The sequence below is a fragment of the Scyliorhinus torazame genome, chromosome 16, assembly GCF_047496885.1.
Source record: "Scyliorhinus torazame isolate Kashiwa2021f chromosome 16, sScyTor2.1, whole genome shotgun sequence".
NCBI lineage: Eukaryota > Metazoa > Chordata > Chondrichthyes > Carcharhiniformes > Scyliorhinidae > Scyliorhinus > Scyliorhinus torazame.
The window spans coordinates 84,889,057-84,906,130 of NC_092722.1; the positions used below are offsets into that span (position 1 = coordinate 84,889,057).

General features: G+C 52.3%; 1 protein-coding gene across 3 annotated transcripts in view; it reads right to left on the reverse strand.

Annotated features, from left to right (window-relative positions):
- The window catches only part of LOC140392919 (tyrosine-protein phosphatase non-receptor type 6-like), a 157,726-nt gene that overhangs the window by 66,765 nt on the left and 73,887 nt on the right, over positions 1-17,074 (reverse strand). For all 3 annotated transcript variants that reach the window (XM_072478695.1, XM_072478696.1, XM_072478697.1), the window contains exons 4-5: positions 5,627-5,813; positions 4,085-4,201 (exon numbers count right to left, since the gene is read on the reverse strand). In XM_072478695.1, coding sequence (XP_072334796.1) covers positions 4,085-4,201; positions 5,627-5,813 — 304 coding nt within the window. The remainder of the gene's footprint in view (positions 1-4,084; positions 4,202-5,626; positions 5,814-17,074) is intronic.

The window sequence follows — 17,074 nt, forward strand, 5'->3', positions numbered from 1 at the left end:
TCTAAACCCCTCTCTCATACACACTCCTGTATCTGGGGTGGTCTCTCTAAACCCCTCTCTCTCTCTCTCACACTCCTGTATCTGGGGAGGTCTCTCTAACCCCCTCTCTCACTCACACACTCCTGTATCTGGGGAGGTCTCTCTAAACCCTTCTCTCTCACACACACTGCTGTATCTGGTGAAGTCTCTTTAACCCCCTCTCTCTCACACACACACTCCTGTATCTGGGGAGGTCTCTCTAACCCCCTTTCTCTCTCACACGCTCCTGTACCTTCTGGGGAGGTCTCTCTAACCCTCTCTCTCTCTCACACTCCTGTATCTGGGGAGGTCTCTCTAACCCCCTTTCTCTCTCACACGCTCCTGTATCTTCTGTGGAGGTCTCTCCAACCCTCTCTCTCTCGCACACTCCTGTGTCTGGGGAGGTCTCTCTAACCCTCTCTCTCTCTCTCACACTCCTGTATCTGGGGAGGTCTCTCTAACCCCCTCTCTCTCTCACACACTCCTGTATCTGGAGAGGTCTCTCTAAACCCCTCTCTCTCTCACACACACTCCTGTATCTGGGGAGGTCTCTCTAAACCCTTCTCTCTCACACACACTGCTGTATCTGGGGAAGTCTCTTTAACCCCCTCTCTCTCACACACACACTCCTGTATCTGGGGAGGTCTCTCTAACCCCCTCTCTCTCTCTCTCACACTCCTGTATCTGGGGAGGTCTCTCTAACCCCCTTTCTCTCTCACACGCTCCTGTATCTTCTGGGGAGGTCTCTCTAACCCTCTCTCTCTCTCTCACACACTCCTGTATCTGGAGAGGTCTCTCTAACCCCCTCTCTCTCTCACACATTCCGGTATCCGGGGAGGTCTCTCTAACCCCCCCTCTCTCACACACACTCCTGTATCTGGGGAGGTCTCTCTAACCCTCTCTCTCTCACACATTCCGGTATCCGGGGAGGTCTCTCTAACCCCCCCTCTCTCACACACACTCCTGTATCTGGGGAGGTCTCTCTAACCCTCTCTCTCTCACACATTCCGGTATCCGGGGAGGTCTCTCTAACCCTCCCTCTCTCACACACACTCCTGTATCTGGAGAGGTCTCTCTAACCCCCTCTCTCTCTCTCACACACTCCTGTATCTGGGGAGGTCTCTCTAACCCCCTCTCTCTCTCACACACTCCTGTATCTGGAGAGGTCTCTCTAAACCCCTCTCTCTCTCACACACACTCCTGCATCTGGGGAGGTCTCTCTAACCCCCTCTCGCTCTCACTCCTGTATCTGGGGAGGTCTCTCTAACCCTCTCTCTCTCACACACTCCTGTATCTGGGGAGGTCTCTCTAACCCCCTCTCTCTCTCTCACACACTCCTGTATCTGGGGAGGTCTCTCTAACCCCCTCTCTCTCTCACACACTCCTGTATCTGGAGAGGTCTCTCTAAACCCCTCTCTCTCTCACACACACTCCTGTTTCTGGGGAGGTCTCTCTAACCGCCCCCCCCCCCCCCCCCCCCCCACCAACCCCCTCTCACTCACACACTCCTGTATCTGGGGAGGTCTCTCTAACCCCCTCTCTCTCACACACACTCCTGTTTCTGGGGAGGTCTCTCTAACCGCCCCCACCCCCACCCCCTCTCACTCACACACTCCTGTATCTGGGGAGGTCTCTCCAACCCCCTCTCTCTCTCACACACTCCTGTATCTTCTGGGGAGGTCTCTCTAACCCTCTCTCTCACACACACTCCTGTTTCTGGGGAGGCCTCTCTAACCGCCCCCCCCCCCCCCACCCCCCCACCCCCTCTCACTCACACACTCCTGTATCTCGGGAGGTCTCTCTAACACGGTCTCTCTCTCACACTCCTGTATCTGGGGAGGTCTCTCTAACACCCCTCTCTCTCACACACTCCTGTTTCTGGGGAGGTCTCTCTAACCCCCCCTCTCTCACACACACTCCTGTGTCTGGGGAGGTGGCTCTCACCCTCTCTCTCTCTCTCACACACTCCTGTATCTGGGGAGGTCTCTCTAACCACCTCTCTCTCTCACACACACTCCTGTATCTGGGGAGGTCTCTCTAACCCCCTTTCTCTCTCACACGCTCCTGTATCTTCTGGGGAGGTCTCTCTAACCCTCTCTCTCTCGCACACTCCTGTGTCTGGGGAGGTCTCTCCAACCCTCTCTCTCTCTCACACACTCCTGTATCTGGAGAGGTCTCTCTAAACCCCTCTCTCTCTCACACGTTCCGGTATCCGGGGAGGTCTCTCTAACCCCCTCTCTCTCACACACACTCCTGTATCTGGGGAGGTCTCTCTATCCCCCACTCTCTCACACACACTCCTGTATCTGGGGAGGCCTCACTAACCCCCCCCTCCCCCCCCTCTCTCTCACACACTCCTGTGTCTGGGGAGGTCTCTCTATCCCCCACTCTCTCACACACACTCCTGTATCTGGGGAGGTCTCACTAACCCCCCCCCCTCTCTCTCTCACACACTCCTGTATCTGGGGAGGTCTCTCTAACCCTCCACCCCCTCTCTCTCACACACTCCTGTATCTGGGGAGGTCTCTCTAACCCCCTCTCTCTCACACTCCTGTATCTGGGGAGGTCTCTCTAACCCCCTCTCTCTCTCTCTCTCACTCTCCTGTATCTAGGGAGGTCTCTCTAACCCCCTCTCTCTCTCACACACACTCCTGTTTCTGGAGAGGTCTCTCTAAACCCCTCTCTCTCTCACACGCTCCTGTATCTTCTGGGGAGGTCTCTCTAACCCTCTCTCTCTCGCACACTCCTGTGTCTGGGGAGGTCTCTCTAACCCTCTCTCTCTCTCTCACACGCCTGTATCTGGGGAAGTCTCTCTAACCCCCTCTCTCTCACACACCCACTCCTGTATCTGGGGAGGTCTCTCTAACCCCCTTTCTCTCTCACACGCTCCTGTATCTTCTGGGGAGGTCTCTCTAACCCTCTCTCTCTCGCACACTCCTGTGTCTGGGGAGGTCTCTCTAACCCTCTCTCTCTCTCGCACACTCCTGTATCTGGAGAGGTCTCTCTAAACCCCTCTCTCTCTCACACATTCCGGTATCCAGGGAGGTCTCTCTAACCCCCTCTCTCTCACACACACTCCTGTATCTGGGGAGGTCTCTCTATCCCCCACTCTCTCACACACACTCCTGTATCTGGGGAGGTCTCACTAACCCCTCCCCCCCCTCTCTCTCACACACTCCTGTATCTGGGGAGGTCTCTCTATCCCCCACTCTCTCACACACACTCCTGTATCTGGGGAGGTCTCTTTAACCCTCCACCCCCTCTCTCTCACACACTCCTGTATCTGGGGAGGTCTCTCTAACCCCCTCTCTCTCACACTCCTGTATCTGGGGAGGTCTCTCTAACCCCCTCTCTCTCTCACACACACTCCTGTATCTGGGGAGGTCTCTCTAACCCCCTCTCTCTCTCACACACACTCCTGTTTCTGGGGAGGTCTCTCTAACCGCCCCCCCCCACCCCCACCCCCCACCCCCTCTCACTCACACACTCCTGTATCTGGGGAGGTCTCTCTAACCCCCTCTCTCTCACACTCCTGTATCTGGGGAGGTCTCTCTAACCCCCTCTCTCTCTCTCTCTCACACTCCTGTATCTGGGGAGGTCTCTCCAACCCCCTCTCTCTCTCACACACACTCCTGTTTCTGGGGAGGTCTCTCTAACCGCCCCCCCCCCCCCCCCCCACCCCCCACCCCCTCTCACTCACACACTCCTGTATCTGGGGAGGTCTCTCCAACCCCCTCTCTCTCACACACACTCCTGTATCTGGAGAGGTCTCTCTAAACCCCTCTCTCTCTCACACACACTCCTGTATCTGGGGAGGTCTCTCTAACCCCCTTTCTCTCTCACACGCTCCTGTATCTTCTGGGGAGGTCTCTCTAACCCTCTCTCTCTCGCACACTCCTGTGTCTGGGGAGGTCTCTCTAACCCTCTCTCTCACACTCCTGTATCTGGGGAGGTCTCTCTAACCCACCCCCCTCACCCCCCCCCTCCCCCCCTCTCCCCCCCCACCCATTGCGCCGTGAGGCAGCAATGCTAACCACTGCGCCACCGTGCTGCCCCTCCTACGCACCTGTTTGAGATGTATTTTGGTTCCGTCAATTTGTTCAATGACTGATCGCTTGTAGTACTCCACAAGGTCTGTAAGTGTGTCAAACTTCTGAGGACCTCCAACAGTATACCTGCCATCCTGGGAGAGAAAGAGAGAGAGAAAGACAGAAACAAACAGAGAGAGAGAAATGTGTGAGAGAGAGACACAGATAGAGAGATCGAGAGCCAGAGAGAGAGGGAGAGACAGGAAGAGAAAGACAGAGGGAGTTAGACAGGAAGTGAAAGACAGAGGGAAGGTGAAAAGGAGAGAGAGACAGAGAGATAGACATCGAGACATAGAGAGACACATAGAAAGAGACAGGGAGACACAGAAAGGAGGAGAGAGCGAGAGAGTCAGAGAATCAGAGAGAGAGAGAGTGAGAGGAAGAGAGCCAGAGAGAGAGAAAAACATTTTTTAGACCAGTTTCCGTCCGGAAAAATGAATTAAATATCACGGGCAAGATTCTCCGACCCCCCGCCGGGTTGGAGAATCGCCGGGGGCTGGCGTGAATCCCGCTCCCGCCGGTTGCCGAATTCTCCAGCACCGGAGATTCGGCAGGGGCGGGAATCGCGCCGCGCCGGTTGGCGGGCCCCCCCCCCCCCACGATTCTCCGGCCCGGATGGGCCGAAGTCCCGCTGCTAAAATGCCTGTCCCGCCGACGTGGATTAAACCACCTCTCTTACCGGCGGGCCAAGGCGGTGCGGGCGGGCTCCGGGATCCTGGGGGGGCGCGGGGCGGTCTGGCCCCGGGGGGTGCCCCCATGGTGGCCTGGCCCATGATCGGGGCCCACCGATCTGCGGGCGGGCCTGTACCGTGGGGGCACTCTTTTCCTTCCGCCTTCGCCACGGTCTCCACCATGGCGGAGGCGGAAGAGACTCCCTCCACAGCGCATGCGCGGGGATGCCGTGAGCGGCCGCTAACGCTCCCGCGCATGCGCCGCCCGGCAATGTCATTTCCGCGCCAGCTGGCGGGGCACTTCCGCCAGCTGGCGGGGCGGAAATCAGTCCGGCGCGGGCCTAGTCCCTCAGGGTTACAGCTCGGCCCCCCAAGATGCGGAGGATTCCGCACCTTTGGGGCGGCACGATACCTGACTGATTTGCGCCGTTTTTGGCGCCGGTCGGCGGACATCGCGCCGATACCGGAGAATTTCGCCCCACAAGCAAACTGGCAAAATGGCTCTAGTTTTTGGGGTAAATATATATGGATTGTTTAACTAGAGCATAAAGTCGATGGTGTTGTGGTGTGCGTATAAAGTGGGTGGGGTTACACTGTCAAGGTAATCTAGCGGGAGCTCTGTATTGTAGCCATCCCTCGGTGCTCGAGGACCCCTTTTTCAGATTCCCCTTTCTCAGAGGGAGCTCTGTATTGTACCTGTCTCTGAGAGTGCCCGATGCTGAGACTGGGTATAAAATGGGTGGGACTACAGGATGGTTATCATGCTCTCCCTTTGTCAGGTCACTTTTCTCAGTGGGTGCTCTGTATTGTAGCTGTCCCTGGGAGTGCCTGACTGCCCTTGGAATGTACCTGGCACATGATCTTGATATGCGTCACTTTCTTGTTGCCATCCTGTGACTTCTCACCATCATTTGCGACAGAGAGGACAAAGTCGCCCGGCTGGCTGAGACTCTCGCGCACCAGGTATACCCATGGAGTCTTCTTGTCACTCAGAAGTCTCTCGGCAGCACTCCCAGACAGGTGCCCGTGGTACCATCTGCAAGGAGGGAGGAAAAAAAACCATGGAGCTTCATTTGCAACAATATAATGAGAGAGAAAGACAGAGACAGAGAGAAAGTGACAGAGGGAGAGAGGCAAAGGGAGAGGAGAAGAGAGACACACACACAGATAGAGAGAGAGAGAGACAGAAAGAGTCAGAGTGAGAGAGACAGAGGGAGAGAGACACAGTGACAGAGGGAGAGAGAGATGCAGGGAGAGAGAGTGAGACAGGGAGAGACACAGAGACAGAGGGAGAGAGAGAGACAGAGAGAGCGACAGTAGTATGTGTTGGTTGCTCGAGGAACTCCGGCTCAGAGTTGATGAGCTGGAGTCTGAGCTTCGGACGCTGCCACACATCAGGGAGGTGGAGAAATACCTGGACAGTGTTCCAGGAGGCAGTCACGTAGGCACGTAGAGGGATACAGGAGGTAGGGTTAGAGGAGCCTCAGCCTCTGAACGTGTCTGACAGGTTTGAGATTCTTGCTGTGTGGACAGAACAAGGACTGCAGGGAGGTTGAGCAAACTGACCACAGCACTGTGGAACAGCGAGCCATTCAAGTGGGGGGAAAGAAAAGAAATGTAGTCGGAATTGGGGATAGTATAGTTAGGGGCATTGACAATTGTGCTTGGGTTTGGGATATCTCACCTGGGATGCAGAGGAACTTGGAGTGGGATGGGAAAGATCGAGTCGTCGTGGTCCACATTGGTACCAACGGCATAGGGAGAACAAGGACAGAGCTTCTGCTAAAGGAGCATGAACAGCTCGGAGCTCAATTAAAAAGCAGAACTAAAAAGATAATAATCTTTGGATTACTACCTGAGCCATGAGCTAATTGGCATAGGGCCAATAATATTAAGGAGGTAAATGTGTGGCTCAAAGAGTGGTGTGTGAGCAATGGGTTTGAATTCATGGGACATCGGCACCAGCACTGGGGAAGAGGGGACCTGTTCCAATGGGACTGTCTTCATCTGAATCATGCAGGGACCAGAATCCTGTCGAATTGCATAACTAGTGCTGTAGATAGGGCTTTAAACTGAATGAAGGGTTCAATTGTAAGGGAAATTAGAAAACCCAAATTAAAGGAGGAGGTAAGCGTACAGGTTAGCAATGTAGTGGATGGTTACCAGAAAATAAAGGTGAGGGACAGAGCAGGTAAATGATTTTATGCACCAAGGAATTATAGAAGAGTAGGGAAATTTAACAGTGGAACAAATTTAAAAGCTTTGTATCTAAATGCAAGAAGCATTCAGAACAAACTTACTGAGTTAACAGCGCAAATAGAACAAAAGGATATGATTTGATGGTGATTATTGAAATATGGTTACAGGGAGACCAGATCTAGGAGTTGAATATCCAAGGGTACACAGTATTTTGGAAAGACAGACTGAAAGGAAAAGGAGGTGGTGTCGCCCTGCTGGTGAGGAAAGGGATCAATGCTGTAATGAGAAATGACATAGGCACTGGAGATCAAGATGTCGAATCAGTCTGGGTAAAATAAGACATGGTAAAGGGGAAACGTCCTTGGTAGAAGTCATCTATAGGTCCCCAAACAGCAGTTCCACAGTGGGGAACAGTATAAACCAGGAAATCCTGCTTGTAAGAAAGGTACGGCAAAAATCATGGGGGATTTTAATGTGCACATAGGCTGGAAGAGTCAAATTGGCAAGGGTAGCCTGGAGGCAGAGTTCATTGAATGTATTAGGGTGGCACAGTGGCTCAGTGGTTAGCCCTGCTGCCTCATGGCGCCGAGGACCAGGGTTCGATCCCAGCCCCAGGTCACTGTCTGTGTGAGGTTTGCATATTCTCTCCGAGCCTGCATGGGTCTCACCCTCCCTAAATTGCCCTTAATTGGGAAAAAAAATAGTATGGTAGAATTCAAAATTAAGTTTGGGGGCAAGAAAATGGAGTCCCACACTAGTGTTCTGGAATTAAACAAAGGAAATGACATAGGCATGAGGACAGATTTGGCCCATACAGACTGGGCCAGAAGGCTAAAAGGTAGGTCAGCTGATGAGCAGTGGCAGCTGTTTAAGGAGATACTCAATTCCTCACAACTAAAATATATCCCAGTGAGGAAGAAAGATGGGAAGACGGGTAAAAAAAACATCCATGGCTAAACAAGAAGGTCATGGACATTATAAAGACAAAAGCTAATGTATATTGGGCTGGATTGTCTGCAGCCCTGCGCCGAAATCACGGCTGGACCGGGTGCAGAGAATCCACTTTCACGCAGTAATCGGGCCCAGCGCCGGTCCAGCGATTCTCCGGGCCCCGGAAATCAGCATGACTGCAGAGTACGCCGCGCAGCCGGGGGCCCATAGCCAGAGGCCCGCCCAGCAATCCTCCGCTCCTGACCGGCCAAGTTCCTGACGGCATAGAACTAACCACCTATTGCCGGTCGGGATGCTGGCGTAGTGGCTGCAGACTCGGTCCGTGGCTGTCCCGGTAGGGGGCGGGGGGATCGGAGGCCAGGGGGAGCCTGATAGGCAGCCGGGGATTAGATTTGCGTGGTTTCAGGCTCGGTCGCGCGGCCGATTGGGGGGGGGGGGGGTCCCCTTTCTCTGTGTGGCTCCGCGGTCTGAGTCCACCATGGAGCTCGGCACAGCCATTGGAGTCTGAACCGGAAGTGCGGGGGCCCGTATCCGCAGCTAAGATTTACTCCGGGTCCCTGCTAGACCCCTAGTTCAACATTTAATAGGAATTTCGGGAATAAAACTCCACTGTTTTTACACCGGCGTGGGGGACATAGTCTCAGTTTGGAAGAATACAGCCTATCATATTGCAAAGGCCAGTGGCAGGCTAGAAGATTGGGAAACTTTCAAACATAAACAAAAGAATGCTAAAAAAGTAATAAAAAGAGCTAAGGTAACTAACGAAAGAAAGCTAGCGCAAAATACCAAAAAGAATAACAAAAGCTTCCACAGGTACATAAAAGGGAAGAGAGTCGCTAAGTTGACTGTTGGCCCCTTGGAAGATGAAACTGGTGAGTTAATAGTGGGGAACACAGAAATGGCAGAGATGCAAAATGAATACTTTACCTCCGTTTTCACGGTGGAGGTCACTAGCACCATTCCTGCAGGAACGGGTAATTCAGAGGTAATAGAAAGGGACGAACTTTGAACTATCAACATCAATAGGGAAAAGGTACTCAACAAGCTATTGGGATTGAGGACAGACAAGTCCCACAGGCTGGTGGCCTACATCCTAGGGTATTAAAGGAAGTGGCAGCAGAGATAGTGGATCCATTGATTATAATATTCCAAAATTTCCTGGACACGGGAAAGGTTCCAGTGGATTGTAAAAATGCTAACGTAACGCCCTTATTCAAAAAGGGAGCGAGGCAGAATGTGGGAAATTACAGACCAGTTGGTTTAACATCTGTGTTGGGAAATTGTTGGAATCAGTTATCAAGGAAGTAATTACAGGACATTTGGAAGTCAAAACGCTATCCATCAAAGGCAGCATGGTTTTATAAAGGGCAAATCATGTTTCAGTAATTTGCTACAGTTCTTTGAAGATGTAACAAGCAAAGTGGATAATGGGGATCCTGTAGATGTAGTATATCTGGACTTCCAGAAGGCATTTGATAAGGTGCCACACAGAAGTTAATTCACAAGGTGAGATCACATGGGATTAGGGGTAATTTACTAGTTTGGATAGAAGACTGGCTGACAGACAGAAGACAGAGATTTGGATAAATGGGTCTTTTTCTGGATCGCAAGATGTAACTGGTGGGGTGCTGCAGGGTTCGCTCCTTGGGCCCCAGCTTTTTACAATCTATATAAATGATCTGGATACAGGGATAGAAGGTTCTATAGCCAAATTCGCAGACAACACAAAAGTAGGTGGGACAGTAAGTTGCAATGAGGAAATAAGAACCTTAAAAATGGATGCATTATATAGATAGGATGGTCAAATGGACAGAAAAGTGGCTGATGGAATTGAACCCGGAAAAGTGTGAGGCGATACACTTTGGAAGGAGGAATGTGACAAGGAAGTATTCAATAAATGGCCTGGCACTGGAACAATAGAATTATCCTGTCAATCACACTTGTTTACTAGACACAGCGGCACCTAAACTCCTTATTTGGAAGGGACTACCTGCCCCCAACACTTGCAGGCATGGCCACTTAGTGCCCACCCCGAAATCGATGTGCCAGCCCCCGATTGGACTTGATCGATCAGGGTGATCGAACCCTGATTAATTGATTGGCTAATGTCCCAGAGACCGCCCAAAAAGGGGACGAAATCCATGCAGGTTAAACCCTTAGAATGCCTGTCCTTGTGGCAGCACGCAACAGCAATCTTCACCGACCAATCAACAACGGTGATCTTCACCAACCACCATGAAGAGGACTATCACACCACCAAACAGAAGGAAGACCAGAGCCAAAGCATCAGGCCAGACCAAGGACTGAACATTGAGGACTACCGAAGTCGAATACAGAGAGAGGCCTTTATCTGTCTGGGTACTTGCTAATCACTCTAAAGTTATGTTAAGGTCTAGTATGAACTTTAGTAGTCTGTAAAATAACTTGTGTTGGATGGTGTGATTGATTAACTGTAACATTGCGTGAGTGTGAATAAATACTATTTGATTAAACAAAGCCGGCTCACAGTCATTTGTCCACCACGTACGGGTTAAAGACACACTGTGGTAGCAACAATCCTGTCTCAAAGAATCTTCTCCAATAATTTCCCTACCACCGACGTAAGGCTCATCGGCCTGTAATTTCCTGGATTATCCTTGCTACCCATCTTAAACAACATTGGCTATTCTCCAATCCTCTGGGACATCACTTGTAGCCAGTGAGGATACAAACATTTCTGTCAAGGCCCCAGCAATTTCCTGCCTTGTCTCCCTCAGTATTCTGGGGTAGATTCCTTCAGGCCCTGGGGACTTATCTACCTTAATGGTTTTCAAGGCGCCCAATACCTCCTCCTTTTTGATCTCAATGTGACCCAGACTATCTACACAAATGAGGACGGTGGAGTTAAGGCCAGGGTAAGATCAGCCATGAATGTATTGAATGGCAGAGCAAGCTCGAGAGGCTAAATTGCCGTCTCCTGCTCCTTGTTCAAGCGCTGCACTGTCGGAGGGTCAGTGCTGAGGCAATGCGTCAATGTCGGAGGATCAGTACTGATGGAACGCCGCATTGTCAGAGGGTCAGTGCTGAGAGAACGCTGCACTGTCAGAGGGTCAGTACTGAGGGAGCGCCGTGTTGTCAGAGGGTCAGTACTGAGAGAGTGCCGCATTGTCGGAGGGTCCATAGTGAAGGAGTGCTGCACTGTTGGAGGGTCAGTACTGAGAGAGTGCTGCACTGTCGGACGGTCAGTACTAAGGGAGCATCGCACTGTCAGAGGATCAGTACTAAGGAAGCGCATCACTATTGGAGGGTCAGGACTGAAGGAACACCGGACTCTCGGAGCGCCGCATTTTTCGAGGTTCAGTACTGAGGAAGGGCCGCACTGTTGGAGGGTCAGTACTGCGGGAGTGCTGCACTGTTGGGGGGTCAGTATTGAGGGAGAGCCGCGCTGTCGGAGGGTCAGTGTGAGGGAGCGCCGCACTGTCAGAGGGTCAGTGTGAGGGCATGGCGCACTGTCGGAGTGTCAGTGCTGAGGGAGTGCAGCACTGTCAGAGTTCAGTGCTGAGGAAGCGTCGCATTGTCGGAGGTTCAGTGCTGAGAGAGCACCAAACTGTGGGAGGGTCAGAACTGAGGGAGCGCCGGACTGCCGGTGGGTCAGTACTGAGAGTGCTGCACTGTCAGAGGGTCAGTATTGAGGGAGCGCCGTGCTGTCAGAGGGCGAGGACTGAGGGAGTACCTCACTGTCGGATGGTCAGCACTCTGCACTTTCAGAGGATCAGTACAAATGTTGAGCCGCACTGTCAAAGGGTCAGTACTGAGGGTGCGCCATGTTGTCAGAGGGCCAGTACTAAGGGAATGCTGCACTGTTGGAGGGTCAGTGCTGAGGGACTGCCTCACTGTCGGAGCGTGAGTACTGAGGGACTGCTATGCTGTCGGAGGGTCAGTACTGAGGAAGTGCCACACTGTCGGAGGGTCAGTACTGAGGGAGTGCCGCACTGTGGGAAGGTCAGTACTGAGGGAGTGCCGCACTGTTGGAGGGTCAGTACTGATGGAGTGCCACACTGTCGGAGGGTCAGTACTGAGGGAGTGCTGCTTGTCGAAGGGTCAGTACTGAGGGAGTGCCACAGTGTGGGAGGGTCAGTACTGAGGGAGTGCTGCACTGTCGGAGGGTCAGTACTGAGGGAGTGCTGCACTGTCGGAGGGTCAGTACTAATGGAGTGCTGCACTGTGGGAAGGTCTGTCCTGAGGGAGTACCGCACTGTTGGAGGGTCAGTACTGATGGAGTGCCACACTGTCGGAGGGTCAGTACTGATGGAGTACCACACTGTCGGAGGGTCAGTACTGAGGGAGTGCTGCTTGTCGAAGGGTCAGTACTGAGGGAGTGCCACAGTGTGGGAGGGTCAGTACTGAGGGAGTGCCACACTGTCGGAGGGTCAGTACTGATGGAGTACCACACTGTCGGAGCATCAGTACTGAGGGGGTGCTGCATTGTTGGAGGGTCAGTACTTAGGGAGAGCTGCACTGTCGGAGGGTCAGTAGTGAGGGAGTGCCGCACTGTGGGAGGGTCAGTACTGAGGGAGTGCTGCACTGTCGGAGGGTCAGTACTAATGGAGTGCCGCACTGTCGGAGCGTCAGTACTGAGGGGGTGCTGCATTGTTGGAGGGACAGGACTGAGGGTGTGCCGGATTGTCGGAGCACCAGAATTGAGGGAGTGCCGCACTGTCGGAGCATCAGTACTGAGGGGGTGCTGCATTGTTGGAGGTTCAGTATGAGGGAGTGCCGCATTGTCGGATCGTCAGTACTAATGGAGTGCTGCACTGTGGGAAGGTCTGTCCTGAGGGAGTGCCGCACTGTGGGAGGGTCAGTACTGATGGAGTGCCACACTGTCTGAGGTTCAGTCCTGATGGAGTGCCACACTGTCGGAGGGTCAGTACTGAGGGAGTGCCACAGTGTGGGAGGGTCAGTACTGAGGGAGTGCTGCACTGTCGGAGGGTCAGTACTGATGGAGTGCCGCACTGTCGGAGCGTCAGTACTGAGGGGGTGCTGCATTGTTGGAGGGTCAGTACTTAGGGAGAGCTGCACTGTTGGAGGGTCAGTAGTGAGGGAGTGCCGCACTGTGGGAGGGTCAGTACTGAGGGAGTGCTGCACTGTGGGAGGGTCAGTACTGAGGGAGTGCCGCACTGTGGGAGGGTCAGTACTGAAGGAGTGCTGCACTGTGGGACGGTCAGTACTGGGGTAGTGCCGCACTGTCAGACGGTCAGTACTGAGGGAGTGCCACACTGTGGGAGGGTCAGTACTGAGGGAATGCCACACCGTGGGAGAGTCAGTACTGAGGGAGTGCTGCACTGTCGAAGGGTCAGTACTGAGGGAGCGCCGCACTGTCAGAGGGTCAGTACTGAGGGAGCGCCGCACTGTCTGAGGGTCAGTACTGAGGGAGCGCCGCACTGTCAGAGGGTCAGTACTGAGGGAGCGCCGCACTGTCAGAGGGTCAGTACTGAGGGAGTGCCGCACTGTCAGAGGGTCAGTACTGAGGGAATGCCGCACTGCCAGAGGATCAGGACTGAGTGAGTGCCGCACTGTCAGGGTCAGTACTGAGGGAGTGCCGCCCTGTCAGAGGATCAGTACTGAGGGAGTGCCGCACTGTCAAAGGGTCAGTGCTGAGGGAGAGCCGCACTGTCAGAGGGTCAGTACTGAGGGAGCGCCGCACTGTCAGAGGGTCAGTGCTGAGGGAGAGCCGCACTGTCAGAGGGTCAGTACTGAGGGAGAGCCGCACTGTCAGAGGGTCAGTACTGAGGGATCGCCGCACTGTTGCAGGGTCAGTACTGAGGGAGTGCCGCACTGTCAGAGGGTCAGTACTGAGGGAGCGCCACACTGTCAGAGGGTCAGTACTGAAGGAGTGCCGCACTGTCGGAGGTTCAGTAGAGGGAGTGCCGCACTGTCGGAGGGTCAGTAGAGGGAGTGCCGCACTGTCGGAGGGTCAGTAGAGGGAGTGCCGCACTGTTGGAGGGTCAGTTGAGGGAGTGCTGCACAGTCGGAGGTTCAGTAGAGGGAGTGCCGCACTGTCAGAGGGTCAGTACTGAAGGAGTGCCGCACTGTCGGAGGGTCAGTAGAGTGAGTGCCGCACTGTCGGAGGGTCAGTACTGAGGGAGTGCTGCACTGTCAGAGGGTCAGTACTGAGGGAGAGCCGCACTGTCGGAGGGTCAGTAGAGGGAGTGCCGCACTGTTGGAGGGAGTTAAATTGATGAAATGGTTTGTTGGCCTGGTCACTGTGAGCAGGTTTTAACAAAGACGGAAGCTGATATTTTTGCACAGGCCGCACAATGTCCCGCGGAGTTTGACATCACGGAAAATATTGGTTTCTGTACTTTCGCAAGTTGTGAGTCAGAGCAACGGGTGAAATCTGAGAGTTTCCAACCACCAAGAGGAAGCTCGATGGGGAACTGACAATGTTTGTGTGAGGAACGGTGATATTAATATCTCACCAATTAACAACTGCAGAGTGGGGCCTCAGGATGCTGAGAGAGACAGAGGGAGAGAGAGAGAGAGGGAGACTGAGAGAGAGAGAAAGACTGAGAGAGGGAGACTGAGAGAGAGGGACAGAGCGAGGCAAAGAGAGAGAGACTGAGAGAGAGAAAGTGACAGACAGAGATGGGGAAAGAGAGAGACAGAGACCGGGAGAGACAGAGAGAGAGAGAGACAGAGAGTGAGACAGGGAGAGAGAGAGACAGACAAAGAGAGAAAAACAGCCAGAATTAGAGACATAGATAAAGAGTGACACTGAGACAGAGAGCGAGATAGAGAGAGTTAGGTAGAGGGAGAGAGAGAGGGAAAGGCAGAGAGAGAGAGAGAGACAGAGAGAGGGAGATAGAGAGAACGACACAGAGACACAGAAACAGGAGGGAGAGACAGGTAGAGAAACAGGGAGAAAGACAGTGAGGTACAGAGACAGAGAGAGAGAGATAGAGAGACAGAGAATGACACAGAGAGACTCAGAGACAGAGGGCGAGAGAGAGACAGGGAGACAAACACAGAGACAGCGAGGCAGACAGAGAAAGAGACAAAGAAAGAGAAAAACACACAGATGGTCCTGACAATGAATGTAAAGCTCACTCACCATGACTTTGTTATTTTGAGTGACATTGTGCTGGGTGTCGGTCAGGTCAAGGAAGCATTAAACGTCTGACCCAAAAATAAATTTGCTTAAACAGTCGCATTGTAAAGTCATTTGCATTGAATGTAAATTAGAGAGAGCAAGTCTGCAATCAAAGCATTAACAAATAATTGAGAACTCCAGTTCACTTACTGGCAGAGAGGGAAGTACAGGAGAATGAGGGAGGGGTGCGGGGACGGAGGGATTTATCTGAATGTTACAGTGAGGGGTGTGGGATATATCAGAGTGTTACAGTGAGGGGTGTGGGGTATATCACAGTGTTACAGTGAGGGGTGTGGGGTATATCACAGTGTTACAATGCGGGGTGTGGGATATATCAGAGTGTTACAGTGAGGGGTGTGGGATATATCAGAGTGTTACAGTGAGGGGTGTGGGATATATCAGAGTGTTACAGTAAGGGGATGAGGGATATATCAGAGTGTTACAGTGAGAGGATGAGGGATATATCAGAGTGTTACAGTAAGGGGATGAGGGATATATCAGAGTGTTACAGTGAGAGGATGAGGGATATATCAGAGTGTTACAGTGAAGGGTGTGGGATATATCAGAGTGTTACAGTGAGGGGTGTTGGGTATATCAGAGTGTTACAGTGAGTGGTGTGGGGTATATCAGAGTGTTACAGGGAGGGGTGTGGGATATATCAGAGAGTTACAGTGAGAGGTGTGGAATATATCAGAATGTTACAGTGAGGGGTGTGGGATATATCAGAATGTTACAGTGAGGGGTGTGGGGTATATCAGAGTGTTACAGTGAGGGTTGTGGGATATATCAGAATGTTACAGTGAGGGGTGTGGGTTATATCAGACTGTTACAGTGAGGAGTGTGGGATATATCAGAGTGTTACAGTGAGGGGTGTGGGATATATCAGAGTGTTACAGTGAGGAGTGTGGGATATATCGGAGTGTTACAGTGAGGGGTGTGGGATATATCAGAGAGTTACAGTGAGAGGTGTGGAATATATCAGAATGTTACAGTGAGGGGTGTGGGATATATCATAATGTTACAGTGAGGGGTGTGGGGTATATCAGAGTGTTACAGTGAGGGGTGTGGGATATATCAGAATGTTACAGTGAGGGGTGTGGGGTTATCAGAGTGTTACAGTGAGGGGTGTGGGGTATATCAGAGTGTTACAGTAAGGGGATGAGGGATATATCAGAGTGTTACAGTGAGGGGATGAGGGATATATCAGAGTGTTACAGTGAAGGGTGTGGGATATATCAGAGCGTTACAGTGAGGGGTGTGGGATATATCAGAGTGTTACAGTGAGCGGTGTGGGGTATATCAGAGTGTTACAGTGAGGGGTGTGGGATTTATCAGAGTGTTACAGTGAGGAGTGTGGGATATATCAGAGTGTTACAGTAAGGGGATGAGGGATATATCAGAGTGTTACAGTGAGGGGATGAGGGATATATCAGAGTGTTACAGTGAAGGGTGTGGGATATATCAGAGTGTTACAGTGAGGGGTGTGGGGTATATCAGAGTGTGACAGTGAGGGGTGTGGGATATATCAGAGAGTTACAGTGAGAGGTGTGGAATATATCAGAATGTTACAGTGATGGGTGTGGGATATATCAGAATGTTACAGTGAGGGTTGTGGGATATATCAGAGTGTTACAGTGAGGGGTGTGGGGTATATCAGTGTGTTACAGCGAGGGGTGTGGGATATGTCAGAGTGTTACAGTGAGGGATGTGTGATATATCAGAATGTTACAGTGAGGGGTGTGGGGTATATCATAATGTTACAGTGAGGGGTGTGGGGTATATCAGAGTGTGACAGTGAGGGGTGTGGGATATATCAGAGAGTTACAGTGAGAGGTGTGGAATATATCAGAATGTTACAGTGATGGGTGTGGGATATATCAGAATGTTACAGTGAGGGTTGTGGGATATATCAGAGTGTTACAGTGAGGGGTGTGGGGTATATCAGAGTGTTACAGTGAGGGGTGTGGGGTATATCAGAGTGTTACAGTGAGGTTTGTGGGATATATCAGAGTGTTACA